This window comes from Alosa alosa, chromosome 7 (genome assembly GCF_017589495.1).
Source record: "Alosa alosa isolate M-15738 ecotype Scorff River chromosome 7, AALO_Geno_1.1, whole genome shotgun sequence".
Taxonomy (NCBI): domain Eukaryota; kingdom Metazoa; phylum Chordata; class Actinopteri; order Clupeiformes; family Clupeidae; genus Alosa; species Alosa alosa.
The window spans coordinates 2,163,866-2,191,499 of record NC_063195.1 but is presented as its reverse complement, the minus strand read 5'-3'; the positions used below and the strand labels follow the sequence as shown (position 1 = coordinate 2,191,499).

Genomic DNA, 27,634 nt, shown 5'->3' with positions numbered 1-27,634 from the left:
ATTCAATTCTGGAATTTTGCACAACCCTGCCTTGTATCCATTCCTCCAGCTCCACCATCTCACCGAGTGCAAGGCAGCCGAGTCACTACCCCTCAACCTGGAGAAAACTGTTAAGGTAAAGACTGATCTCTGAAATAATACTGAATACAGTGACTGGCCCCATCTATTTTAACACAGCAGTAGTCACTCTGTTTCAAATCAACAGATTGCATCTGCATTACTATCTCAGATTTTCTGCATACTTCATTATATACATTACTTTCAAAATCTCAGCCAAATATTTTGTCAGTTAAAACATCTGCATTCATGCAATATTGCCTGAAAAGTTCATTCATTATTATCAGATTGTATTGAAACACATTGATTTTCAATGTCAATCCATTCATGGAGTTGATATAGATAGTGCATACCAAAATGTTGAAACATACAAATTCATGTCCAGCATGACCAGAGATTTTTTTTTGTTTGCCATTGTTTTGCCCTGTAGCTCTCAGCCTACCATGGTTAACAGATCACAACCATTTCTCTCCCTTAGCACCTCACCATGGGGCAGGACCGCAACACTCCTCACCACCTCAACTCCCTGCACCCGCATTTAACATGCGGAGAGTTACTCAAGGTAGGGACTGATCTCTGAAATATTAGTGAATAGAAAGGCCCCATGTGTATTTTATCAGTCATGGTTAACAGATGACTACCATTTAATACACTTTTCCCCTCACTCGCACACCGCCCACCTCACTATGGGCCAGGAACGGCAGTCCCTCCTCAACTCCCTCCGCCCCCACACCAGCCCTCAACGTGCATGAACAGAGTGTAGTAAGACATTTTGGCCTTAAAGGTGTTCACCATATATATGTGTGTGTGTGCTATATTCAACCATTTACTCTTTTGGTGTGGTCTGTGAACATGTTAAAAAGGGAATTGCTGCTGTAAGCAGAAGGTGAAGGGGAGATTTATGAGACAACAGCTGTGGAATGCCATGTTCAAGGTGTTTGTGAAATCATGCTGTGTGTGCGTGTGTGAGTGTGTGTGTCTTCGGAGGAGTCTGTGTAGGCCCCTGTTCCGGCAGGCTGGCGCCCAAGATCTTATTTACTGTCTTGGGGTCAATCTTGACTGGATTCCATAGATGTCGGTCGTTATGGGATACAACCTTATAGATATGGTCAACTCTTGGGTAACCAAGTCGTAAAATGGTTTGCATTGGTACATTAATGGAGATGTCATGTCTTGTCTGACTTGTCAGGGGGATATAAAAAATGTTTCCTTTGTTTGTTGCATCAGACTGCGTCTGTTAACAACGGTCAGCCACGGACGTGGAGGTCACCAAGCACACAATCAGGTGTTTCAACCGGCAGTGGATCGGGAAATGAGGAGATGTGTTCCGCCTCCATCCACACAAATGGAGTAATAGGAGAAATAAGCATTGAACAATCTTTTTATTGAACTTCTTGTCATTCACCAGTTATTTATTTTCTGATATTTTAGCTGTGCATAGTGCAGCATTTCATTGAAGTTGTAGCCTATTAGATAAAATATTTTATGTCTGCACTGACCTAGGCCTATAAAGTACTAAATTAGGTTTTGACCACAAAATTAATGTAGAGTAGCCTAGGCAACGTAGGCTAAAACAGAATAGCCTATAACCTGTAACTTTCCATAAATGTCAATTTTATATTTCCATTGAGTAGTGATCACTTTTGTACAGTAAATTGATGTCTTGACTTAAACCTTTTCTGTTAGGCTTATTGACAGTATTGTTAAGTTAAAAATATGAGGCAATGCAGATTAAGCTTAGGCCTATATTGCTTAGGCCTAGTGATAGTTTTAGTTTTATCCTATAGTTTATCCTAGTTTATCCTACAGCAAGAACAGAAGGAATTTTGAAAATGAGAAATAAAGGTCCAAAACGGACCCTGGCCAGATGAGCCTTCATGAGTCCGTTGCGGGTCCACGACATACAGACAAAGACCCACACATGAGCTCCACCTGGGTAAATGGCCATAGCTGATTTACAATACTTTCAGACGAAAGGATTGGTTGGCCTTGGCATGGAAACCTGTCGTCATTTCTCACACAACACAAACAGATGGAACTAGCTGTGGAGTGTTTGTCATGGAGGCCCAGCAAACCACCTCAAACCAACTCAAATGTGGTTCTATCCCCATGACCCTTCATGTGTCAGATTCTTCCATCTCAAACCAACTCAAATGTGGTTCTATCCCCATGACCCTTCATGTGTCAGATTCTTCCATTTCAATAATCATGATGTCTACAGGCTGTTAATATTCCGAAGCAACTCAGTATTGACTCTCAACTTTGTGAACAGATAGCATGTGTAATTATCAATTTAAATGTATCATCAGTTGTACATTGTACAGTCCTGTCACATTAGTTTCTGCTCTTTTTTATATTGTGAAATCATTTTCAGAGTCCCAAATGTCTGCTCTCAGTGCAGACAGAAAGATTTTCTTTGGGTAAGTATCAGTGATACAATATCAATGTATGAAAAAGCACTGGAGTTAATGTGACTTGGTTAATAGTTTCTACAGATTGAATGTGGTAAATGCAACAGATGGTTTCATGCATCTTGCCTTGGAATGACTCCTCTACCAGTTCCAGAGAAAGACATTGAATGGTATTGTAAATATTATAAATAGTTAATAACACGTTGAATATTTGAAGATTCATTAGGTCAGATAAAAATGATCCTGTAGCACCACAATCTCTACATGAGACCTGTAAGCCTAACTAGCAGCCTACCATTGGCAGCTAGACTGCAGCAATTAGAATGAGAAAAAGGTATTTTTATTGATTTATTTCCTGAAAGAAAGCTAGTAGTCCATGTCACCAATTTTGGCCTTAACCCTTTATTGCATGAATTATCACCTATACTTTAAAAAATGTTTTAAAGTATTTTTCTTACTTAAAATAGTTTAAATAAAGGAAATTTTGAAAAAAAATTAAAAAAAATTTTTTAAAGGGGGTAGTTGGTAATTTGTTGCCATCTGGCAACAACGCGCAATCGTGGAAAATGCTGTAAAATCCAATTTTTCTTTAAAATCTTATTTTTATTTCATTACAAATCTTTTAGAAATTAACTAAATTAAGCTTGCATTAGTTATGCTCTAATACATCTAATTATAAACCTAACATAATACAAATTCAACTGTATTTTGGGCAATAAATTGATAATATCATGGTAATATTGTCATAGTGTAGTCCGCTTTGGAAAATAAATAGCCTTCCTGTAGGGACATAAAGTAATTATTTTGATCAAAACCAATGTTTATATTAAACAATGTCATCATTTAAATGACTTTAATTCATTTAGATGACTTCCATTTCCCAAATTCATTGGGTTATATTGCAGTCAGAGGGCATATTCAACTGTAGTGAGACCACATAGTCACAGAGCCCTGCCCCTCAGAAAGTGTTCCAATCCATGCCATTCACACAGAGAGACATAGGTATCCTTCACATATCCCCCTGACAGCCTTTCCCTACCCTGTAAAGCCATGCCTCATCCATATTTGGGGTCACACACACAAGGGTCAACCTAACGTAGGGGTCTCCGGTGTGGGTCATACTACAGGCTTATAGTGAGAGGAGAGAAGGGTCACCCCATTTATAGTGAGAGGAGAGAAGTGTCACCCCATTTGCCCTTTGAACTTTGGGCCTCTGAAGTGTTAAAGCTGTAGCTAAAGAGACAGGATGGGTGACTGCAGCCCCTATCTGCTACACATCAATGTTTTCTCCTCATTGCTGGATTATAGCTAATCCTGACAGTTCTTTGGTGGAAGAGCCAACAATTTGCTTTTATCTTTCCCAAAATCCCAAACAAAAATGGTGAAAACACCATGTCTAATTGACTGTTTAGTGAACAATAACACAAAATACATCTTTACCGCTCCAATCACTATACTGTCTGAACCTCATTCCATAGATAATTTGCAAATTGGTAAACATGTACAAGATCATAAAAGACTCCAAAATGTCTGAAATTACAAATAAAAGTGTAAATAATGTTTTTTTACTTCAAAATATTGTCAAAAGTTGTATATATTCCCAGAGTATCCTAGTGCAATGCAATCCTATTGTAATCCTATGATACCATTAATTTGAATGGACACAAAAAGGTCCGTATTTGCATACTGTTGCCATATGGCAACAATTATTGTTTGCCAATTTACAAAAAACTCATTATATATAAACTTGTTTTAATGATACAATGTTCATGTTTACATAGTCCAGACAGTGTTTTCATTTTTTTTTTTCAAAGAAATTATGCATAAATTCTGAATTTTGACCATCCACAGGTAGCGGACAGGTAGTGGTGGTCACAGAGGTACCTCTCTGTAAAAATAGGAAGTACTAACAATATATCCACATAATGTGACCTAACAATTATTTTTTTATACCAAAACTAAAATCCCCTTTCACATATGAATAGTAAAATATGGGTTTTGTGTTACTGCCAATTAGAAACACTAAGATAAATTAATTGTTGCCATTTGGCAACAACATGCAAGGTGTCTTCCATATAAGTGTACTCTTTTGGTATGGTCTGTGCAAATGGTAAAGAAAGAGACGCTGCTGTAAGCAGAAAGTGAAGGAGAGATTTATGAGTTAACAACTGTGGAATTCCATGTTCAAGGTGTTTGCGCAGCCATGCTGTGTGTGTGTGCTCCATGCTGAGTGCTGTGTGTGTGTGTGTTTCATGCTGGGTGTGTGTGTGTTTCATGCTGAGTGTATGTGTGCCGTGTGTGTGTGTGCCATACTGTATGTGTGTCCTCCAAGAAGGCTGGATAGGCCCAGTTCGACGAGCTGGCGCCCCTAAGACCTTTTTTACTGCCTTGGGGTCAAGCTTGACTGGATTCCGTGGGCCTTGGTTGTTATGGGATACAGCCTTAAAGATATGGATGACTCTGTGGTAACTATGTCGTAAACACGTTTGCGTACCATTAATGGAGATGTCGTGTCTTGTCTGAACTGTCAGTAGGGTATAAAAAGTGTTTCCTTGTTTGTAACATCAGACTGTGTCTGTTACCAACACGACGCAAGTCTCCGGATTCGTGAATAAAGCTCTCTGAGATTTCTGACTTCACTCCTGGCTGACTGAGACTTCATTTCTGAAACAATCCCTAAACAAATTTCTGTTCCTACAAAATGTAGTTTATTATCAACGTTAAATGGCTACTGCCATAAAGCAGTGGCGTTAGAGCAGTGTTTTTCAACCTTTATTGTGCCATGGCACACTTTTGACACTTAAAATGTCCCACGGCACACTAACATCCTGTGTGAAGAAAAATAAACATAACATAGCCAAAAATGTCAAATAATACACAGATATGGCCTTATTATGGCTTCTATGCAAGACCTGCTGAAAACAAGCACCCCCTGTTTCATTTGTAGGTGACTATATCTAATTTATAGCATATAGGCTACAGGCCAATGGTTTGGACACACCTCATTTCAATGTGTTTTCTTTATTTTCATGACCTCATTGTAGATTCTCACGGATCAAAACTGTATGAATGAATGCAAAGTTATTTGGCCCACAGATGAATATTTGTCAAGTTATGCCTCGCTGAATATGGTATTAATTTTAAGTTAAAAAACACATCAACTTTGAAGAAACTAGAATATAAGACATGTTTTCAGTTATTTCACACTTTGTTGTATCTAATTCCACGTGTTCATAGTGTAGATTCTCACGGATCAAAACTGTATGAATGAATGCAAAGTTATTTGGCCCACAGATGAATATTTGTCAAGTTATGCCTCGCTGAATATGGTATTAATTTTAAGTTAAAAAACACATCAACTTTGAAGAAACTAGAATATAAAACATGTTTTCAGTTATTTCACACTTTGTTGTATCTAATTCCACGTGTTCATAGTTTTGATGAATCTACAATGTAGCCTAAATAGTCATGAAAATAAAGGAAACGCATTGAATGAGAAGGTGTCCAAACGTTTGGCCTGTAGCCTACTGGCTACTTGAAGTATTGTTTTGATGTGTTGAATGGAAGTCAATGAGAGTTGTTAATCGCTAACTAGCGGCGACCAAATGTAACAGGTCACATTTCTATTGTTTTATAATTACACAAAGATGGTTTTTGCCTTGACACACTGCCTTGTATCGCCAGTACAGTGAGAGTCCTAGTGGGCCTCCGTAGTCTCCCGCCCCCTCTAATGTATCAATTTTTCATATTCATATTTCACTGTGCCCTTCACCTCTTCCCTGTCTCTGTCACTTTGGGGAAGAGGTATGTTATCTGCCTATCCCTCCTTTCATATTATATTAAATATCTTCACCCTATACTGTCTTTCACTACTATCATAACTATCACTTTACCTATATTTACTTTCTGTACACTTTGTTTTATCTATTATGGAGCTTTTTTGTTTATTTCTTTATATTTTGTACTTTCATGTCACATGGTGTAAAATGAACCTGTGACTAGCCTGTGGCTGTAGCTTGTATAATGCTACTGTATGTTGTTAGCGATCGCTAGTACTTAGCATGCTATTTATAATTCACCACAGGAGTTGGGGGAAGGAGAACCTACTGCCTGCTTCACTGTATTGTCCCTATTGTTTTGCAGGTGTGTCATTGTTTTCTGTTTATTTATCACTTTGTCATGTTGTTATTTTGCTTGTAACCTTGTACAGTTAATTAGCATGCTAGCTCCCGCTAGCGTAGTTGCTAACTAAGTTAGCCATACTAGCTAGCTACTTCCATTAGGTCTCTATCAGGAGCTAGGCTAGGTAGCATAGTTTAATGGTTAAACCCTAGCGACTAGTTGTGTTAACCTTTTAAATGTAATGATTGATGTTACTTTTATTTTATATCTTGTATTTATTATTTAGTATGTTTTGTGTGGGTTACCTGTGCTTTTTGGCCCTGTCTCTGTCACTTTGGGGAAGAGGAGTTGGGGGAAGGAGAACCTACTGCCTGCTTCACTGATTGTCCCTATTGTTTTGCAGAGAATAAAAGCCCGCGAATACATCGTCATCCCGTGTCACGTCAGTCACTCAAAAACAGCAAATCACAACCAGAGACGGTTGATAAAGCTCGTATATTAAGGATATTTGTCACAACGCAGAGTGTATTCCACCGGTCACACAAAGAATATAGACAGTCACAGAGCCCATAGGCAACAAATCAGGGAAACAACTTACTTTTCAAAGGAGAACCACGGTGGTCTTGGTCACGCTTTTTCCGCCCTCCGTTGTCGTTGTAGCCTACTTGTGGAGTTTAGTTCGTCTGTTCTATCTGCTTTCGTTTCCCAGTAGGCTATGGGACCCCTTATCAGAAAGTCCTTTAGGATTCCAATAGAGGAAATCCTTTAGGATTCCAATAGAGGAAATCCTGTAGGATTTCTATCATATTTTGGAACAAGAATCCTATAGGATTTACAAAAATTATTGAATTCCTATAGGATTTCGGTTCCAAAATCTGATAGAAATCCTACAGGATTTCCTGTAGGATGGGATCCAATAGATATTATTCCTACAGGTTTTGTCTTTTAAAAACACTTACAGGATTTTAAATCCTATAGGATGTTACTAAATTAAATCCTATAGGGTTATATAAACAATATTGAATTTAAATAAACCAGTTCCCAATTACAGACATGAAGTAATTATATTTATTATTAAATATAAATAAATAAACAAAAAAACAAACAAACAAAGAAATAACAACAATAACAAAAATTACTGTTACAAATAATCAGTGTGTGTGTGTGTCAGTCAATGTGTCCGCCTCTTCTCCATCTTTTCCTGATCCGCACATTTCTCGGAGATGGCCTTTACCTCCCCCTGGTCGACCCCAAACCGTTTAGTGATGTAATCTGTGGAAACAAAAACAGCGGGAAAGTGTAGGAATACGTTAGCATGTGCTTTATATTGCAAGTTAGCTGTTGTTATGATATGCTTTAATTGGACATAGGCTTTTTTTCAGCTTTTCAAATCTTATATTCATTCACGATAATGCAGAAACTAACAACAGGTGTGCCAATTACAGTGGAGGGTACTGTATATAATGTATAAACAGTTTAAAGTCAATATATCAACCATTACATTGTGAGGGAGAAATAAAGTTTTACTCACTTATAATGTCGCTCACTTTGACCGGGTTAAGCTGGGGTTTAGCTGCTTTAGTCCGGAAAGCATTGGACTGTTTGCCAGTGTAGGAGTGGCTGGCAAGTATGCTCCTCCCAAACACGGCCAGAAGAAGGTCCTTTGTGGCCTTTTTAGCATTAAACCACTTGATTGAACCATATTGATGCTGGGTTATTGAAGTGGAAGGTCCTATATGAACCTGTGGATATACACATGAATTTTGATTACAAAATAGTTATTACTCCTCACTTGTGTCAGCCACAACTGTTGTTAGATATGACTCAAAAACAATTCCACAGACCTCTACAAAAATTACATTTAGCAGGAGATAGCATCCCTAGTATTATGCTCCCTAAACCACAAAAAAAAAACATAGTACAGTATGTAGTACATGTATGTAAAGGGAGACATTATAATTAGGGCTGTCAATCGATTAAAACATTTAATCTAATTAATTACACACTCTGTGACATTAACCTAAATTATTTCCATGCATCCATTTTTGCTATGAACATATCTTAAAAACAAGATGAGTGAATCAATGAACAGCCAAACCAACATTATAGACCTTAAAGTTCAACGTCTCTCTCTTTTATTATAATTTCCCCTTTGATAGGCATCAGCATAGTGCCTGGTGTCAGATTTTTAGCATGATAAATGCAAATGACTGAAGTTACCACTCACTGTCAATGACATGTGCAGAGTAGGCTACCCTAACATGTGTGGAATACCACCTATGATTTATCTTTTTTTTTGGCCATTCAAACGTGTAGATTTTAATTCACATAATTACTAGGTTATTGCCTTTTCTATCCAGTAGGTGGCAGTCCAGGATAAGAAATAGCAGTTCAATAGTAGGAACAAAGAAATTAATTAATGCAGCATAGCCTACAAGTGCAAATGGAAATGTAATGTGTGAAGTTATTGGAATAGAAATACATGTAACCACCTTCTACATACTTTTGAAGACTTCTTGTTTCAAATATGCAACAAATGTAGTCAATGTATTAAGGGAGTTTGTTGGTTAGTTAGTTAGTCGGTCATAGGGTAGGCTCAGCAAAACGTTAGCAAAGTTAACTTTGACAAGGCTGGTGGCTAGCATTATCATCATCAGTGTGCTAACTCGTAGGCCTAACTCTGGATTGTTTTGCATTGAGGTGCTACTTGGCAAAGACTTGGCAAACTCCTATGGTAAGCAACGGAAATTCCTTACTGAAGAAATAGTAGATTGATGCTCCTGTCGACAGTATATTGGTCTGAGCATTCTTTATAGGCCTAAGCTAAATGTTTCATTCAAAGCAGTGCTTTCTTGTCTGCCTCCTTCAGTCATGAAAGCTAGACTGCACTGGGTCAAATGTCACTATAAAATGCGATTAATCAGCGTTACATTTTTTAGCATATTAATATTTCTGTAATGAATTAATTGCAATTAACGTGTTATTTTGACAGCCCTAATTATAATCAATCCTAATGTTAATGAGCAGGTGATATTGTGATTCCTACTGCCCATACAGAAAAATCAAGGGAAAAAATATATTTGAATAGATGGCTACAATATATTTAATACATTATTTGTAAATATATTAATAAATACATGGAAATATATTTAACATAGATGGAAATATATGTATTTAACATAGATGTGCTTATACTGGAATATGTTCAAGCTGCATATATGTGGATATGTTATTTTTCTGTATGGGTGCCACCAACATGGCCATATTATCTTATCATATTAAGTGTACCACGCAAGCCCAATACAAATCTGTGTTGTTGGTGCTGCAGATGGTAGTTGCACTTGCTGATGGGGGTGGTGGTGCTGGTTGGCGCACTGGTGCTGGTGGTGCTGGTTGGCGCACTGGTGTTGGTGGTCCTGGTTGGCGCACTGGTGCTGGTGGTGCTGGTTGGTGCACTGGTGTTGGTGGTCCTGGTTGGCGCACTGGTGCTGGTGGTGCTGGTTGGTGCACTGGTGTTGTTGGTGCAGCCAGTGGGTGTTGCACTGTTGGTGGTACTGACGCTCCTGCTGGCATAGGCGTTTTGTGGTCTGTACAATAACATGAAAAAATAATTAATTAATGCCCACTTAGTTTTAAATTAGATATTCAAATTCCATCATAATACACTTGGAAATTAAACCAACCAACAATATAAAATATTAAGAAGAGCTCTTAAAAAAACAACTTGAGTACTTGTAACTTAACAACTTGAGAGTCTTACTTGTAATTATATGTTTCTCCAGCCTGCTAATTCTATGGTTCATATCAATTAATATATTGTAGATCTCATCAAGCTGGTGTGATATGCTATTGATTGTAGCTGAATCCTAGAGAGAGAAAAAAGGATGAGTTGGTCTGATGAGTAGGGCTGCACGATTTGCGCTGAAAACCATTACGAGTTCACTTCCTGAATCGCCAGAGGACTTTCCCAGACCGGCCTGTGGGGTGGAGAGGAGGAAAGAACCACATGCGTTAGAAAACACTGTAAAACCATATGACACAAATTATAGTCCACATAGGCTACAGCTCTGAAAAACCACAAACAAAATGTCTGTACACTTACGTAGTATTCCATTAGAATTTTTTTTGATGAGGACTCCCTTTCCTTCTTTTTGCGTTTCATGGGGACACACTGTAAGACATGAGAAAATATGATTATGTGTGACAAATAGAAATTCTACTCTGAATCGGTCACCAAATGAATTGGGTTCTATGAGAACAGATGCATTCTCGCCTGTTCCTTATTTAATGCGTTATCAATAGTGATTATAATAATAAAGGGAATGTAGCCTACCTCTCCCAGGTGCAATCATTATTACCTAGCCTACTCCTGAACAATGCTGAACTCAATCTCGAAACTCGCCTGTCAACACAGGATAATGTTATCATAATAATAATTGAAGGAATAACCTAGGCTACCGCTCGCTCTAAATACACCCATTATCACAGTGAGACATACATTATGAACACAAATAGTTACTTCAAAACTTTTATTGACACGTCATATTTACAGGTTTTTGGTTCATACTTTTTGGTATGAGGCAGGTGTGAAGACTCAATACAAATTTAATTGAGGACATCTGTACGCACAACTCTTTCTTACCATGACACTGCTGCATGTGTTCAGAAAAATGTCTTTACTTTGTATCGCACCAATATTGCTGCCCTCGCAGCACCGAGTCACTTAGCTACATGAGTAGCCTAATAAGCAAGTAGGCTAAGCTAGTCTCTCAGCTATACCAACAGGTGTGCTGTGTGTGTTCTGGTGGATGATAAATGGAGCGATGCGATGGGCCAGCTTATCAAACTTCCCAGCAGACAGGCGAACGTTCTCGTGGTGCTTTTTCCTTCATCAGCTCTTCCTTCGTTTAGTGCTCGCACATCCCAAGTTCTTCTTTTCTTCAGGCGTTTCAGGCTTCTTTGGTGGTTGTGTCCTACTTTCAGGCTCGACGTACCGCCCCCAGTTGGTGGGGCAGAGTATCACAGTTAATCCGTAGTGCGCAGGCGCTAACCTTAACAATTTAACGCGCATTCAGGACAGCAGAAATTGGAGTATGCTTCACGTCCACGGCAAAAATGACGTGCACGTCTTGGACACGCGCAAATGTGACACAGGAGCATGCCAGAGCCTTGAGGCTGCTAGGGCTGACGACGAGGCGGGTTACCCGGCTTGCTCAGGAGGTGGGCGGGGTTAGGATTTCCCAAGGTTTTCTAAGATGGCGCCGCCCATACCCCCCATAAACGGCTTCATAACCGTTCTTCAGAAAAAATGGTTGACGTCACAGACGCTTTGTCCATATTTTTTACAGTCTATGGTTGAGTGCCCCCCCAGTCCTCTCGAACCGGTCCGGAAAAGGCCAGCATCCTCAAGGCCTATGAACTCATACAGCACAGGGTGTTGGTGGACGATCCGGTGCTGTCCAAGGCAGGCATCCCCAATTGCAAGATGTGTGGCCAGCCTATACAAGGACATAAAAAATACAAAAAGAAAATGTATTGCCCTGTGAAATACATGTCACCCTCCAAGGGCCTGGACAACAGGATTTACAGAAACTTTGCCCACTTTGTCGCCGTCATAGATGGCTTGGAGGACTGACACTGTACAAATTGTAAGTACTTTTTTACCTGTAATCTGTGTTATGGTCTTGGTGTTTGGCACGTTTTTCTCTGTTGTGCACCGTTCATAGATAACAAGTCTTTCTGAACGTAGTGCAAAGTTGACAAATTTAATAAAGTAAAGCTCCCAGACAGACAGAATAACGTGGCGGTGAAAATAGTACAAAATGTAAAAGAAAACCCTCGGACTTACTGACTAAGATGGAGTTAACGTTCTGCTCGCGTTTAGATGGAGTTAACGTTCTGCTCGCGTTTAGATGGAGTTAACGTTCTGCTCACGTTTAGATGGAGTTAACGTTCTGCTCACGTTTGAAAACAAAATACAGAAAAGTTGGTGAGTCTTCCGGTGTCTTCCTTCCCTACTCTAACTAGACCTGTAATACAAAAAGTGTCACCCCGCCACCAAGCCACCGCCAACGGAAGGACCATAAACTACAATATAAATTAAACACATTAAGCCATGTGATTAACTATACGGATACGTGACAACACAAATAACAAAGTGCCGACGGTCTCGACAATGCGCCCCAGTAACGAGGAAGTGTGGCGAGGGGATGGGAGAGGCCGACAGGATGGATTGGACGCGGCTTATAAAGCAAGAGGTCCAGCCCCCTGAATCAGCGCATGCACAGCTACCTGAAGAGACAGAACACAACAGCACAAACACCGTTCTACTCCCCCTACAGGTGGAACAACGTAACAACAATAGTTGAAAGCATAAAGGACATAGGTGGGGGAAAAAACTGTCATCTCACACAAGCATTTGTGATAAATCCAGTACCTTTTTTTTTACCTGAATGCAGACTCTTAAGTATAGATTAATCCAGGTTTCTTTTTTTAACCCTCCTGTTATGTTCGTTTCATGTTTACTTTTGTGTTCCTGGTCAGAAATGACCGCTGCATTATAACGTGTTATAAATCCATAGTAAAACATATATTATCATCTAATGGTGTGATAGACCTTTGTATGAACGTGTGTTCTATAACCTATTGAACTTTCATTTTCTGTTTATGGCCTGTAGGCCTCATTGACCTGAGCTCATGCAAGTCAGAAAGGGTAAGATTCTATTGGGGAAAGGTTCCAGTGGGGGCTGGCATAGAAGCAAAGAGGAGGAGTGAGGATGTGTGTGTGTGTGTGTGTGTTTTAATGTACAGAAGCACACAGCCCATCTAATCAATAAGTATGTGCCTGGACTCTGGACTTTTATACACTGACCATTTTCTCACAGATTCATTTCTAATGGCCGGTCATATTTGAGACCGGGAATACACATGGGTGGTAAATAAAACACTCAAATTGTCATGAAAATTATCAAAAATTGTTTTGTGTGTTCAGATGCCCTGTGTTAAGTAATGGCGCCTCATGTTAGTCAGAATAAGGTAACAATATTTTTGAAAGAAAATAATTGTCAATCGGTCACATTTGACAAGAAACACAACAGGAGAGGTTTGATAACTGCAGTCTTAAGTGCTGCTAGGAAAATGCCTGAGATGAGAACGGTTCACAATTTGCAAAAGCTCAAATGCCAAACAGCTGAAAACACTTTTAAAGAAGTTTAGGCAGAGCGTCAAGACAGCAGGTAGATGATCTAAGTTGCAGCACAGTTTTTTCAAGGGTTTGGCCATCAATAGCAGTTAATACAGGTAAGGAGGCTACATTTTGTCTAGGCCTGTGGTGAACTCTAATATTTTCAATTCTGTGCTGGAAAAAAAGAACTAACGTCATTACATTTTTTTTGTTGACTTGAAATCTTGAGGTAGCTCTGTTATGTTGGAGAATTTGTTAACTTATCAACAATGGCAAAAAGAGCACGGGAGTTATTAATGTTACAATTAATGAAGATTGCCTGGCCCTAAGTAACTCAGAGTTATAAATGTGAAGTCTCTTTTTGAAGATGTCATATAGTTAATCTGAAGCGTTTCTCCATTTACGTTCAGCTTTACTACATTCTCTCTTCTGATCTGCTACTGTTGTGATATTCCTCCATGGTGTTTTAGGTTTACTGACGTCTTTTTAACCTGGCAGATGCTATAGAGACCAGGACCCTGACAATATTAGAGCTAAATTGAGTAAGATGGTCTTCCTGCATCCTGCACACATGGATTCATAACTACATAGCTATGGCTACATAGCTATCCATAAAAAGAGTGCTGGTATTCTCATTAATTTGTTTGTGGTAATTTAATGGTTTTACTGTAAAATTCACTATGATGGTTCATAGTAACACTGTCAACTTATGGATCTTTTACAGTTCAACCATGAAGTATTTATTAACAGTGCCATGACCGATTTTGATGTGTTCGTGATATGTGATAATGGATGACACTGTGTTCTTCCAAATCAAAAGTTCATTTTTAAGTATAAGTATAATAGTCATTTTTTTCCTGGGGAGGGGAGAGAAAAACCCCTCAGTAAACTAAAGTGAAAAACCCCGAGTTTACTTTACGTGACCGAGTTTTGCCAGTTCTGATTGGTGAGCATGCCTGCATGAAAAGCACAACACTCTTCTCTTGCTTCTGGTGGTGGGGGTTTAAAACATAGATATTAGAACCGTTTGCAGTGCTCAGTCCGAGGGGCGGGATAATCAGTTGTCTTTCAAATTCCCTCTGCACGCAATAGGACAGCGGCAGCGCTATGAGTCCCATGCGTTTCCCACCAGCGGAGCTACTGTAGTTGGCTAGTTCAAACGTTTGCCAACTTAATAAAAGCTTAACTCGTGTCACACTGTTCGCCAGCAGCAACATCCATCTTATTTGTTTTCAAGGAGCAGGGAATTCAAGCCAAACCATTGCAACTCTGCCATCAATCATTATGTTAAGCCGACCTAACGACTCTATACACGATTTCATTGGCCTGATTAAGTTTCGATTTCTGGAGCTCACAAGCCAACGGAGAGTTGCTAGACTAGCCCTGGCAGCAAATGTAATGTAAGAGTGTAATTTGCTGCCGCTAGGGGCGCGTCTAGATTTCTAGGCTAATGCTCCTCCATTGGCCTCCAGCTGCCATTGGCACGCTGTGCCCCCTCCCCTACCCCAAAAAAAAATAATAAATAAAATAATTAAAAAATGTTCTTGGGAAAGTATCTTACAAGACTCAAAAGGACCTGCCACAAGTGTTAAACCGAACAGTCCAAACAGTAGACTATGATACTAGCCAATTAGGCTAATTACAATATTTCCAAGCTTCAACCAGTTCTGCTGGCAGCTGAAGCAGCCAGAGACAGGAAGAGGTGGAGCTGTTGGAGCCGATTGTAATAGCAGGTTTTATTGAATCAACAACTTTGAGGCTTTATTTATTTGTGTAATAGTAACAGTAGCCTGCCTATAATATCTGCATAAGGTGTGCTGTCATGAATAAATGATCAGTAGTTTATATAATAACATAATGTAGTACAATATCAATTCTAATGTAATTCATTTATATTATACAGTCACCACCTTAAAGGTGCCATGTGTAAGAATTGAGGTAAGGTCCCAGCCGTGGTGACCCAGGTTCGATTCCCGCCCCGTGGTGCCCTCCAGATCCCACCCCGACTTTCTCAACTCGCTTCCTGTCACTCTCCACTGTCCTGTCGCATTAAAGGCATAAAAGCCAAAAAATATATACTTTAAAAAAAAAAAGAATTGAGGTAAAAATATCCAAAAAAAAAATGAGCTCCTATGGCCGAAACTGGTATTATGACAGGCTGTGGCTAGTAATTTAGCATGCTAATTCAGGTTGATATCTCTGCAGCACTATACCTTGTCATTTTTTTTTAATGACATCATCACCCTTATTTCTTCTCATTCTTTTGATGCATGCAGCTCATTTTTTTGGATATTTTTACCTCAATTCTTACACATGGCACCTTTACCTAACACATGTCCTGCAGGGAAACACTGTAATAGCCTAATGCTTCAATTCAATTCAAATTTATTAGTCACATACATTTATACAGAGTATACGTAGTAAAATGCTTTGCCCACTGTCTCCATGGCAATGCAATGTGTAAATAAATAAGGAAATAAATAGAAAAAGAAGAGAAGAAGAAGAAGAAGAAGAAATGAATGAAGAAACGTCTAAAGTGCAACGTGCTGCTGCTACAGTCCTCATTCCCATTCAGTATCCGGATAGCTTGTGCTGCTGCTACAGTCCTCATTCCCATTCAGTATCCGGATAGCTTGTGCTGCTGCTACAGTCCTCATTCCCATTCAGTATCCGGATAGCTTGTGCTGCTGCTACAGTCCTCATTCCCATTCAGTATCCGGATAGCTTGGGCTGCTGCTACAGTCCTCATTCAGTATCCGGATAGCTTGGGTGCTGCTACAGTCCTCATTCAGTATCCGGATAGCTTGGGCTGCTGCTACAGTCCTCATTCAGTATCCGGATAGCTTGGGCTGCTGCTACAGTCCTCATTCAGTTTCTTGGTGCTGCTGGCATGCAAGCCAGTAGCCTGGGCTATTGACTTCACACTGTGCCCATGCATCAAATTAAGAGCCTATTGGGGCTGTTCACAGCAAGAACGATAGCTATAAAGATAACGATAACTATAACAACATTGGCGCCTACACAGAAGGAAACTCTCCTTGTGGTGATGAATGTGATGTCTAACATTTGATGGATTTCGATTGGCTTTCAGGTTTTAATCATTCTTAAAATGGCTCTGGAAGTGATCCCCAATGATATCGTTCTCCATATCGTTTTCTTTGTGGTTTTAAGTGTGGAAGTTGCCATTCATATTAGCTAGAATGATTAGCTTTTCTGTCTGTATCTTTACGCTATCTTTGCTATCCCTCTTGTTGTTTAAAACTTCAAACTCAACACTAGTTGAGGAGACAACATCAGTTAAGGTTGTTTTCTTCACCACCATTTGGTGTGTGAATGCTGCAGAAATGTAGCCTGCCAACAATATTGTCAAGGCACAAATGTATGTGACTGTCGACCCACTTGCTTGTGCTTCTAGTGTGTTCCAGAGTGTTTTAGAGTGTTCTAGAGTGTTCTGGTGCTGGAGTGTTCTAAAGTGTTCTGTCCACCCACGTGCTTGTCTTGGCAACAATCAGGACAGACTAAGAAGATACATACTTAGACTTGCAGTATGAGGACTTTTCTTTTGACATAACAGTTCTAGAATATATAAATTCCGTCCACGTTCACCTAGCCTGTGACTATGAAGCTGTCTCTTTCTTGTGAGTCCGTAGATGTTTCTTCAGATCGCCAGACTGACTGAAGCTCTTACCACACTGGGTGCAGTGGTATGGCCTCTCTCCTGTGTGAGTGCGCTGGTGTCGTTTGAGGTCTCCCTGTAGTGTGAAGCTCTTGCCACATTCAGAGCAGTGGTATGGTCTCTCTCCTGTGTGAATGCGCTGGTGGCGCTTCAGAGTTCCGTCTGTTGTGAAACTCTTCCCGCACTGAGCACAGTGGTATGGTCTCTCTCCTGTGTGGATGCGCTGGTGTTGTCGGAGAGCGCCACCTTCGGTGAAACTCTTGCCGCACTGCGGACAGTGGTACGGCCTCTCGCCTGTGTGAGTCCGCTGGTGCTGTTTGAGATGATCCTCTCTGGTGAAACTCTTACCGCACTGAGTGCAGTGGTACGGTCTCTCTCCCGTGTGAGTGCGTCGGTGGCGTTTGAAACTGGCCTCCGGCGCAAAGCTCTTGCCGCATTGGGAACAGTGGTAGGGCCAGTCGTCGGTGCGAGTCCGCTGGCGCTCCTTCAGATCCGTCTGGTCATGAGTGTTCTGGTGTGAGTGTTCTAGAGTGTTCCGGAGTGTTCCGGAATGAGTGCTCTGGTGCTGTCTCAGGCGGGCCTCCTCTGGGAAGTCTTTGCCACACAGTGGGCAGATGAAGAGCCACTCCCCAGACCCAGTGAGCTGAAGTGGAGGTGGAGGCTGCTGCTGTTGTTGTTGTTGCTGGTGTTGTTGCTGTTTGTCCCCAGAGTCAGGGAGTAGAGGTGGAGGTTGCTGCTGTTGTTGTTGTTGCTGTTGTTGCTGTTGTTGGCTATGCTGCTGTTGGTCCAGATGTTCGTCGGAGGAAAGGAGCTGCTGTTGCTGCTGTTGTTGTTGTTGTTGCCGCCGCTGGCTATGCTGCTGTTGGTCCAGATGTTCGTCGGAGGAAAGGAGCTGCTGTTGCTGCTGTTGTTGTTGTTGTTGCCGCCGCTGGCTATGCTGCTGTTGGTCCAGATGTTCGTCGGAGGAAAGGAGCTGCTGTTGCTGTTGTTGTTGCTGCCGCCGCTGGCTATGCTGCTGTTGGTCCAGATGTTCGTCGGAGGAAAGGAGCTGCTGTTGCTGTTGTTGTTGTTGCCGCCGCTGGCTATGCTGCTGTTGGTCCAGATGTTCGTCGGAGGAAAGGAGCTGCTGCTGGGGTTGCTGCAGGTCCTCGGGGTCGTCAGAGGTGAAGCTGGTTGCGCACAGGAAGCAGTGATGGTGGGGTTCCATGTGATTCTCTCCGACTTCCTCCCGCCACTCCAAGGACGCCTTACAGGACAGGGTGGTCCTGGATGACACGGCCGTGGCACTTTGGATATGGGCCTGGGTCTGGGTGTGCTGGTTGATGCTGCCATGACCTCTAGAGGGCGCCAGAGTCTCTGATCGGATCTCTCCAGACCTCAGCAGTCGCACATATTCATCTGTGTGGCTCCGCTTGATGTGCTTGTGGAGGTAGATCTGCGCGGTGTAGGAGAGGGGACAGAGGGAGCAGGAGAACACCGTGGTCTCTGGAACACAGAGAACATTACAGAACATTTAGAACAACACAGCACATTTAGTTAAGAGAACACGGTGGAGTCTGGAAGACATGTCCGAGGAAAAACACAGCACATTCAGAAAACAGAACACCGTGGTATATGGAGAACAGAGAACAACCCATCAGATTTAGTTAATAGAACACCATATCTGGAGAACAGAGAACAACACATCAGATTTAGTTAATAGAACACCTTGGTATCTGGAGAACAGAACAGCGAACAACCCATCAGATTTACTTAACACCGTGGTGTCTGGAACACAGAGAACAACCCATCAGATTTAGTTAATAGAACACTGTGGTATCTGGAAAACAGAGAACAACCCATCAGATGTAGTTAATAGAACACCATATCTGGAGAACAGAGAACAACACATCAGATTTAGTTAATAGAACACCATATCTGGAGAACAGAGAACAACACATCAGATTTAGTTAATAGAACACTGTGGTATCAGGAGAACAGAAAACAACCCATCAGATTTAGTGAATAGAACACTGTGGTATCTGGAGAACAGAGAACCCATCAGATTTAGTTAATAGAACACCATATCTGGAGAACAGAGAACAACACATCAGATTTAGTTAATAGAACACCATATCTGGAGAACAGAGAACAACCCATCAGATTTAGTTAATAGAACACCGTGGTATCTGGAGAACACAGAACAACATGTCATGGTTGAAATTGACAGTAAAACTAGTCTATAATCTATTGTCTACTGATGAAACACCCAAAGCCAACCACTGCTACACTTCACAAGTACTCACTCACTCCCAGAAACCTTAAAATGTTGGTGTTGTATGGGGAAAATGCCCCATTGAGATCAATATGTTTTGTATAGAGTTACCACAGTGCTACCTGTGGTTGTATAGAGTAACCTGTGGTAACTCTACACAAAACATATTGATCTCAATGGGGCATTTTGTTCAGGGTGGCACTGTGGTAACTCTATATAAAACATATTGATCTCAATGGGGCATTTTGCCCATGTTCAGGGTGGCACTGTGGTAACTCTATATAAAACATATTGATCTCAATGGGGCATTTTGCCCATGTTCAGGGTGGCACTGTGGTAACTCTATATAAAACATATTGATCTCAATGGGGCATTTTGCCCATGTTCAGGGTGGCACTGTGGTAACTCTATATAAAACATATTGATCTCAATGGGGCATTTTGCCCATGTTCAGGGTGGCACTGTGGTAACTCTACACAAAACATATTGATCTCAATGGGGCATTTTGCCCATGTTCAAGGTGGCACTGTGGTAACTCTACACAAAAACATATTGATCTCAATGGGGCATTTTGCCCATGTTCAAGGTGGCACTGTGGTAACTCTACACAAAACATATTGATCTCAATGGGGCATTTTGCCCATGTTCAGGGTGGCACTGTGGTAACTCTACATAAAACATATTGATCTCAATGGGGCATTTTGCCCATGTTCAGGGTGGCACTGTGGTAACTCTACACAAAACATATTGATCTCAATGGGGCATTTTGCCCATGTTCAAGGTGGCACTGTGGTAACTCTACACAAAACATATTGATCTCAATGGGGCATTTTGCCCATGTTCAAGGTGGCACTGTGGTAACTCTACATAAAACATATTGATCTCAAAACATATTGATCTCAATGGGGCATTTTGCCCATGTTCAAGGTGGCACTGTGGTAACTCTACACAAAACATATTGATCTCAATGGGGCATTTTGCCCATGTTCAGGGTGGCACTGTGGTAACTCTATATAAAACATATTGATCTCAATGGGGCATTTTGCTCATCTTCAGGGTGGCACTGTGGTAACTCTATATAAAACATATTGATCTCAATGGGGCATTTTGCCCATGTTCAGGGTGGCACTGTGGTAACTCTATATAAAACATATTGATCTCAATGGGGCATTTTGCCCATGTTCAGGGTGGCACTGTGGTAACTCTACACAAAACATATTGATCTCAATGGGGCATTTTGCCCATGTTCAGGGTGGCACTGTGGTAACTCTACACAAAACATATTGATCTCAATGGGGCATTTTGCCCATGTTCAGGGTGGCACTGTGGTAACTCTACATAAAACATATTGATCTCAATGGGGCATTTTGCCCATGTTCAAGGTGGCACTGTGGTAACTCTATATAAAACATATTGATCTCAATGGGGCATTTTGCCCATGTTCAAGGTGGCCATGTTCAGGGTGGCACTGTGGTAACTCTATATAAAACATATTGATCTCAATGGGGCATTTTGCCCATGTTCAAGGTGGCACTGTGGTAACTCTATATAAAACATATTGATGTCAATGGGGCATTTTGCCCATGTTCAGGGTGGCACTGTGGTAACTCTGCACAAAACATATTGATCTCAATGGGGCATTTTGCCCATGTTCAGGGTGGCACTGTGGTAACTCTGCACAAAACATATTGATCTCAATGGGGCATTTTGCTCATCTTCAGGGTGGCACTGTGGTAACTCTATATAAAACATATTGATCTCAATGGGGCATTTTGCCCATGTTCAGGGTGGCACTGTGGTAACTCTATATAAAACATATTGATGTCAATGGGGCATTTTGCCCATGTTCAGGGTGGCACTGTGGTAACTCTATATAAAACATATTGATCTCAATGGGGCATCTTGCTCATCTTCAGGGTGGCACTGTGGTAACTCTATATAAAACATATTGATCTCAATGGGGCATTTTGCCCATGTTCAGGGTGGCACTGTGGTAACTCTATATAAAACATATTGATCTCAATGGGGCATTTTGCTCATCTTCAGGGTGGAAAGTAAAAAGGAAAGATTTGCATAAGACGAGTCAAATTGGTGTTTTTAAAAAGAAGGGATCATGGAGAATAAAGATAACAATATTTATTTATTTATTTTTGTATATTCCCATAATGTGTTTGGGTGCTCTGAAAATGAGAACCAAAATGATTTTTCAGACTTGTGAGGTCTGCTGTTCAGACCCTGAAGGAGTTTATTTTCTGTTCATTGTGAGTGTTTCTTCTTATCTCAGTAAGGAAAATAAATCAAGAGCCTATGTTGAGTACAAATATGTCTTCTGAAGGCCTAACAAGAGCCCACCCAAAAACTCCAATAACATTTTTGATCAACTTTGAGGGACAGCTATGACCATGCAGGATCATCCAGACCAAACATGACGATTTTGCTACATACTATTCCTATTTATGTATCAGCATGCAAAATTTGAGCCTCCTACATGGTTTAGTTCTTACACTATGGGCTTGTGCAAAATTGGCATCATGGAGGATCTTCATCACTCAATAGAAAGCTATGAGTGATGTCCTATACGGCATCTGGTATGAACTATTTGATGCTGCTCAAATGAAAAATGAATTGAACACTGATGACGCTAAACGCCATGTCCACAAATCGTTGTATGCCTTTATGCATTGGGTAGTGGAAGGACCATCATCAAGCATTAGACCAGAGACAGTGCGCTGAACTTGTCCACAGAGATGTTCAATTCACCCTTCGCTAAGCCACACCCAAAAACCGCCACAGGCCAATCGTGGCTTAGCAACCCGTCACTAGGCACGGGAGGTCTGACAAACTTTTTGAGTTTTGCCATGTTAACCTGTGGAGACTGAAGGCCTGTGGGTCATGAAGGGCACTTATTTGGACGTGTGGTGCCCTAACCCACGTAAAGACACAGTGAAATAACATGTTACACTATAGAAACATGATATAATTGCGAACACATATTGTTCTAACTATAAAAAATGGCATATTGCATGAAATTTCCATAACCGCGAGATACACGATTCACGATAACGGCAAGAAGTTGTTAACAGACGTTCACCAAGATGTATAGCCCATCAGCAATCTATTTAAAATAACACCTGTTTGAAGTACCATTCATGATATGTTGTCAAATATTGAAGTTGTGGGAAGTACATAGCTTAAATGGTATGTTTCTTTCGTCCCCCATGCCTGTTCCATTCATTCTGGCCAGGAGAGTCGAATGAAACAAAATGCACATTCGACTTCTGCTTAAATAACTCATGAACAGTTTTGTTCAGAGATGAAATTCCAACTGTATTTGACAGAGGACAGATGTAGGTTGCTAGTGACAAAATATTAGCTTTCAGTGTGGTACGATGTCTTTGTAAATGACATTTCATTGAAAAGTCCCGGTTCTCCCCCTATGTAATAGACGTGCAGGGTGGTAAAGCTTGTCAGGCATAGCAACAGTAACTAAGGAGGGCGGGACTTAGCGAAGGGTGAATTGCTTTGAGCCAGAACCTATAGTTTAAAGGTGCTCTAAGTCTTAGCGGTGCCACACGTTTTTTAGGCTAAAACATTTTATGTCACTTACAGCAAACATCACCTCACCATCCCTAGCTGCCTGTGTCCTGAATACACTGTACAAAAAAACTTTTTTTTTGGACAGCCCAGGCTCCAACGGCAACAAAAACAACCTGGGCAAACCCAAGCCCAATTAAACATAACAAACTGTTCCACCAAATCACAGACGAGATGTGCGGAGGAGAGTTTCAATTGCACGGGAGGGAGGGGGAGGAAGTAGCGAGCTAGCTCTCTGTTTTGTTTGAACGTCAACAGAAGTTACGTTACCCAGCATCGCTTAGAGCTCCTTTAAGTCAAAGCAACAAGTCATTAGACTCTAATGACTGAGCACCTTTAAGTCAAAGCAAGTCATATACACACATCCAAATACATAATTTCAGCATTGTGTAGAATGTTTGTGGAAATGTTAGCCAGGGAAATCTGGAGGGGATTGATGATGGGGATGGTTTGCTTTAAAATAGGACTGTTTCATAGACATAAACACTAGGTGTTCCCTGATCATTGGGGATGGTTTGCTTTAAAATAGGACTGTTTCATAGACATAAACACTAGGTGTTTCCTGATCATTGTATTTAGGACTGTTTCATAGACATAAACACTAGGTGTTCCCTGATAATTGGGGATGGTTTGCTTTAAAATAGGACTGTTTCATAGACATAAACACTAGGTGTTTCCTGATCATTGGGGATGGTTTGCTTTAAAATAGGACTGTTTCATAGACATAAACACTAGGTGTTTCCTGATAATTGGGGATGGTTTGCTTTAAAATAGGACTGTTTCATAGACATAAACACTAGGTGTTTCCTGATCATTGTATTTAGGACTGTTTCATAGACATAAACACTAGGTGTTCCCTGATAATTGGGGATGGTTTGCTTTTAAAATAGGACTGTTTCATAGACATAAACACTAGGTGTTTCCTGATAATTGGGGATGGTTTGCTTTAAAATAGGACTGTTTCATAGACATAAACACTAGGTGTTTCCTGATCATTGTATTTAGGACTGTTTCATAGACATAAACACTAGGTGTTTCCTGATCATTGTATTTAGGACTGTTTCATAGACATAAACACTAGGTGTTCCCTGATAATTGTATTTAGGACTGTTTCATAGACATAAACACTAGGTGTTTCCTGATCATTGGGGATGGTTTGCTTTAAAATAGGACTGTTTCATAGACATAAACACTAGGTGTTTCCTGATCATTGGGGATGGTTTGCTTTAAAATAGGACTGTTTCATAGACATAAACACTAGGTGTTTCCTGATCATTGGGGATGGTTTGCTTTAAAATAGGACTGTTTCATAGACATAAACACTAGGTGTTTCCTGATCATTGTATTTAGGACTGTTTCATAGACATAAACACTAGGTGTTTCCTGATAATTGTATTTAGGACTGTTTCATAGACATAAACACTAGGTGTTTCCTGATCATTGTATTTAGGACTGTTTCATAGACATAAACACTAGGTGTTTCCTGATAATTGTATTTAGGACTGTTTCATAGACATAAACACTAGGTGTTTCCTGATAATTGTATTTAGGACTGTTTCATAGACATAAACACTAGGTGTTTCCTGATAATTGTATTTAGGACTGTTTCATAGACATAAACACTAGGTGTTCCCTGATAATTGGGGATGGTTTGCTTTAAAATAGGACTGTTTCATAGACATAAACACTAGGTGTTTCCTGATCATTGGGGATGGTTTGCTTTAAAATAGGACTGTTTCATAGACATAAACACTAGGTGTGTTTCCTGATCATTGGGGATGGTTTGCTTTAAAATAGGACTGTTTCATAGACATAAACACTAGGTGTTTCCTGATCACCAGGTGTGTCCTGATCACTAGGTGTTTCCTGATCACTAGGTGTGTCCTGATCACTAGGTGTTTCCTGATCACTAGGTGTTTCCTGATCACCAGGTGTGTCCTGATCACTAGGTGTGTCCTGATCACTAGGTGTTCCCTGATCACTAGGTGTTTCCTGATCACTAGGTGTGTCCTGATCACTAGGTGTTTCCTGATCACTAGGTGTGTCCTGATCACTAGGTGTTCCCTGATCACTAGGTGTGTCCTGATCACCAGGTGTGTCCTGATCACCAGGTGTTTCCTGATCACTAGGTGTTCCCTGATCACTAGGTGTGTCCTGATCACTAGGTGTTTCCTGATCATTGTATTTGTTGTTATTGTTGCTGATTCTAAGTTGACACTTGGATATTGTTGAATGTTGATGCAAAAAGGTACATGTCAAAAAACATTTTTAAAAAGGATATTCTGTATTCTGAAACATCTGTATAATAAAAATGAATAGTCTTACCTGAAAATAACTTGTTTTGTGAACTTTATTCAATATAGCCAGTGATTTAGGAGAAAAGTATTGTTAATTACAGTGAAATATAGAAATTTGAGAAAAATAGGGTTGAAACAGGTGATAAAAAATGGAGACATAATTTATCATCATGTTCAGTGACCCCAGAAGACAGTCCAACCACTCTCCAAAAAATATCATTGGATAGCTACAAAAAACACATAGGCCCCCCTTCTATTTACATGCAAAAGTAGAATGAGCCCAATTGACACCACTGACTATCAGCGACATGATATTAGATATGACAATATATTAGCTAGATCATAATGCATTTCTTACCAAGCTGATACCGTTCCGAGTCGTCTTCATCAGACACTGAAGAGGAACCTTCTTCGTTAATAGTAACGTTAGATCCGGTCGTTTTCTCGCTGCCCGCTAAATCAGTGAACGGAACACGCAGTGATTTATGGTCCACCACGCTGCTACAGTGAGAATCGGGTGATCTCACCGAAGATGCTGATGTTGACAGATCCATGCGCCTGGTAAAACGGAGTGATGGTGGCGGCTCCTGTTGGTAGCCTGCTTGTCAAATAACCGATAGCTCCACTTCAGTTTTGAACAGGACTGTGACAGGCAACGATAACCAAGCGACCTATGGGAAGAGCCTGTTTCGCTAAGGCTGGCTATCAACCAGCTAACTCAGCCTTATTCTGCAAGGACTCTTCCTATTTTTTAACAATGCTGTTTGCTCATCAAAGGCTATTCTACAGCAAGTATCTTACTATACTGATAAACACCAAGTGACGTTAAAGCAACTAGCAGAGAAAACGTGTGGATTTCCTACCGGGGTTGGTTGTTACTAGCGATGCACTTTAAATTTGCACGCTAACCTTATACCCACTCTTTTTGACCAGCTGTCAGCTCGTTTTAGTTAAAGATCATTTGTCAAAGCTGATTACTTGAAATCAAACTGATCCTACAGCTATCAATTATTCCTTTGTTCGATGCTAGAAGATCGACAGACACGTAAAGTTTTCTTGGTTTACATCACTGTTAGATTGGTCGCAGAACAATGACGTATGTCGCCCTTACAGCTGCCAGTAGTCAACCGTAAATAAAGCGCGCACTAGCATTTTCCCTGAACTCAAAGATTATGAGAACTAAACGGGTGCCTTTTTCACTTGTCTATTTATCCACAACATCTAAGACATTAATTAATTAATAAATAAATAAATAAATAAATAAACATTTTCTCAGAGTAAAATTGTCAAATGATAATATTATTTTTCTCATTCATGTCGCAAACAACATGTAGGCCATTTGACTTATAACACTGTATATCTTATGAATCAACATATGAATTCAACATGTCAATGAACTCATTTGTTTTTGCAGAATTTTATTTTTTATTCACGTTCACTTTAAAATGTCAAATAAAAGTTATATTTATTCAATATTTATTCTGTTCCATAATAATGAATGTAATAATGCATGGAGAATGTCACTCCCTTTACGTACATTTTCTATAAAAATGACCCTGTGGTGGTGCGGTGGTTTTCTGTGATGTTGGTGTTTTATCTAATGCTAGAAGATACACACACACACACACACACACATATACTCACACGCACACACACACAAGAAATCATTATTAATTCTAAAAAAAAAAAAAAACCTGGTCAGGAGCAGTGAAAATCCAGTGAAGTCCAGTGTGGGTGCAATGGGGAAAAATGACGCATCAGTTGGACAACATATTTTGTATTGTGGTGTAGCAATAATGTTTATAGACAATAATGGCTAGTTTCTTTGTCACACCTGTCAGTCAAAATAGCCCCCATATTGATTTGTACCAAGGGTGTAAATTAACACAAATTAACAGGGGTAAAAATTAACTCACAATTTATTTTAACAATATTATCGCGCTATATCGTTGGTATGAAAGAATATATTTATTAATTAATTTATCTGAGGTGGGGGAACTGCGTTCCACCCTGTTCCCCCCCACTTTAACCCCTGTGTGT

General features: G+C 40.4%; 1 protein-coding gene and 4 long non-coding RNA genes across 6 annotated transcripts in view; 1 reads left to right on the top strand and 4 right to left on the bottom strand.

Annotated features, from left to right (window-relative positions):
- The window catches only part of LOC125297468, a 32,670-nt gene extending 25,402 nt beyond the window's left edge, over nt 1-7,268 (bottom strand). The window contains exon 1 of the long non-coding RNA XR_007194059.1: nt 7,189-7,268. This is a non-coding gene — a long non-coding RNA (uncharacterized LOC125297468). The remainder of the gene's footprint in view (nt 1-7,188) is intronic.
- On the top strand, nt 6,256-7,033 carry LOC125297449. The gene is made up of 3 exons (XR_007194037.1): nt 6,256-6,272; nt 6,553-6,611; nt 6,994-7,033. It is a non-coding gene; the product is annotated as an uncharacterized LOC125297449 (long non-coding RNA).
- Nucleotides 7,269-7,644: 376 nt separating the features above from the next.
- On the bottom strand, nt 7,645-9,687 carry LOC125297436. The gene is made up of 2 exons (XR_007194020.1): nt 8,122-9,687; nt 7,645-7,862 (listed from the first exon to the last, which is right to left on the bottom strand). It is a non-coding gene; the product is annotated as an uncharacterized LOC125297436 (long non-coding RNA).
- A 378-nt stretch (nt 9,688-10,065) lies between these two features.
- Nucleotides 10,066-11,737, bottom strand: LOC125297434. Its single transcript, XR_007194017.1, has 4 exons — nt 11,233-11,737; nt 10,693-10,761; nt 10,351-10,567; nt 10,066-10,177 (listed from the first exon to the last, which is right to left on the bottom strand). It is a non-coding gene; the product is annotated as an uncharacterized LOC125297434 (long non-coding RNA).
- A 4,404-nt stretch (nt 11,738-16,141) lies between these two features.
- Nucleotides 16,142-26,693, bottom strand: LOC125297298 (zinc finger protein 551-like). Of its 2 annotated transcripts, XM_048247578.1 has the most exons (3): nt 25,953-26,693; nt 19,157-19,216; nt 16,142-18,934 (listed from the first exon to the last, which is right to left on the bottom strand). In XM_048247578.1, exons 1-3 carry the CDS (start codon nt 26,146-26,148, stop codon nt 17,391-17,393), a joined length of 1,800 nt encoding a protein of 599 aa, XP_048103535.1. In that variant the 5' UTR covers nt 26,149-26,693; the 3' UTR covers nt 16,142-17,390. The 2 variants fall into 2 exon arrangements, with proteins under 2 accessions (XP_048103535.1, XP_048103536.1); XM_048247579.1 differs by lacking the exon at nt 19,157-19,216.
- Between the last annotated feature and the right edge of the window lie 941 nt (nt 26,694-27,634).

Excerpts from the sequence above, each read along its gene's own strand:
- LOC125297298 (XM_048247578.1), bottom strand. The coding sequence starts at position 26,148 with ATGGATCTGTCAACATCAGCATCTTCGGTGAGATCACCCGATTCTCAC. Across the intron at positions 19,217-25,952 it reads CTCGGAACGGTATCAGCTTG|ACACCACGGTGTTAAGTAAA; the intron begins GTAAGAAATGCA and ends TCTGTGTTCCAG. Across the intron at positions 18,935-19,156 it reads TCTGTTCTCCAGATACCAAG|AGACCACGGTGTTCTCCTGC; the intron begins GTGTTCTATTAA and ends TCTGTGTTCCAG.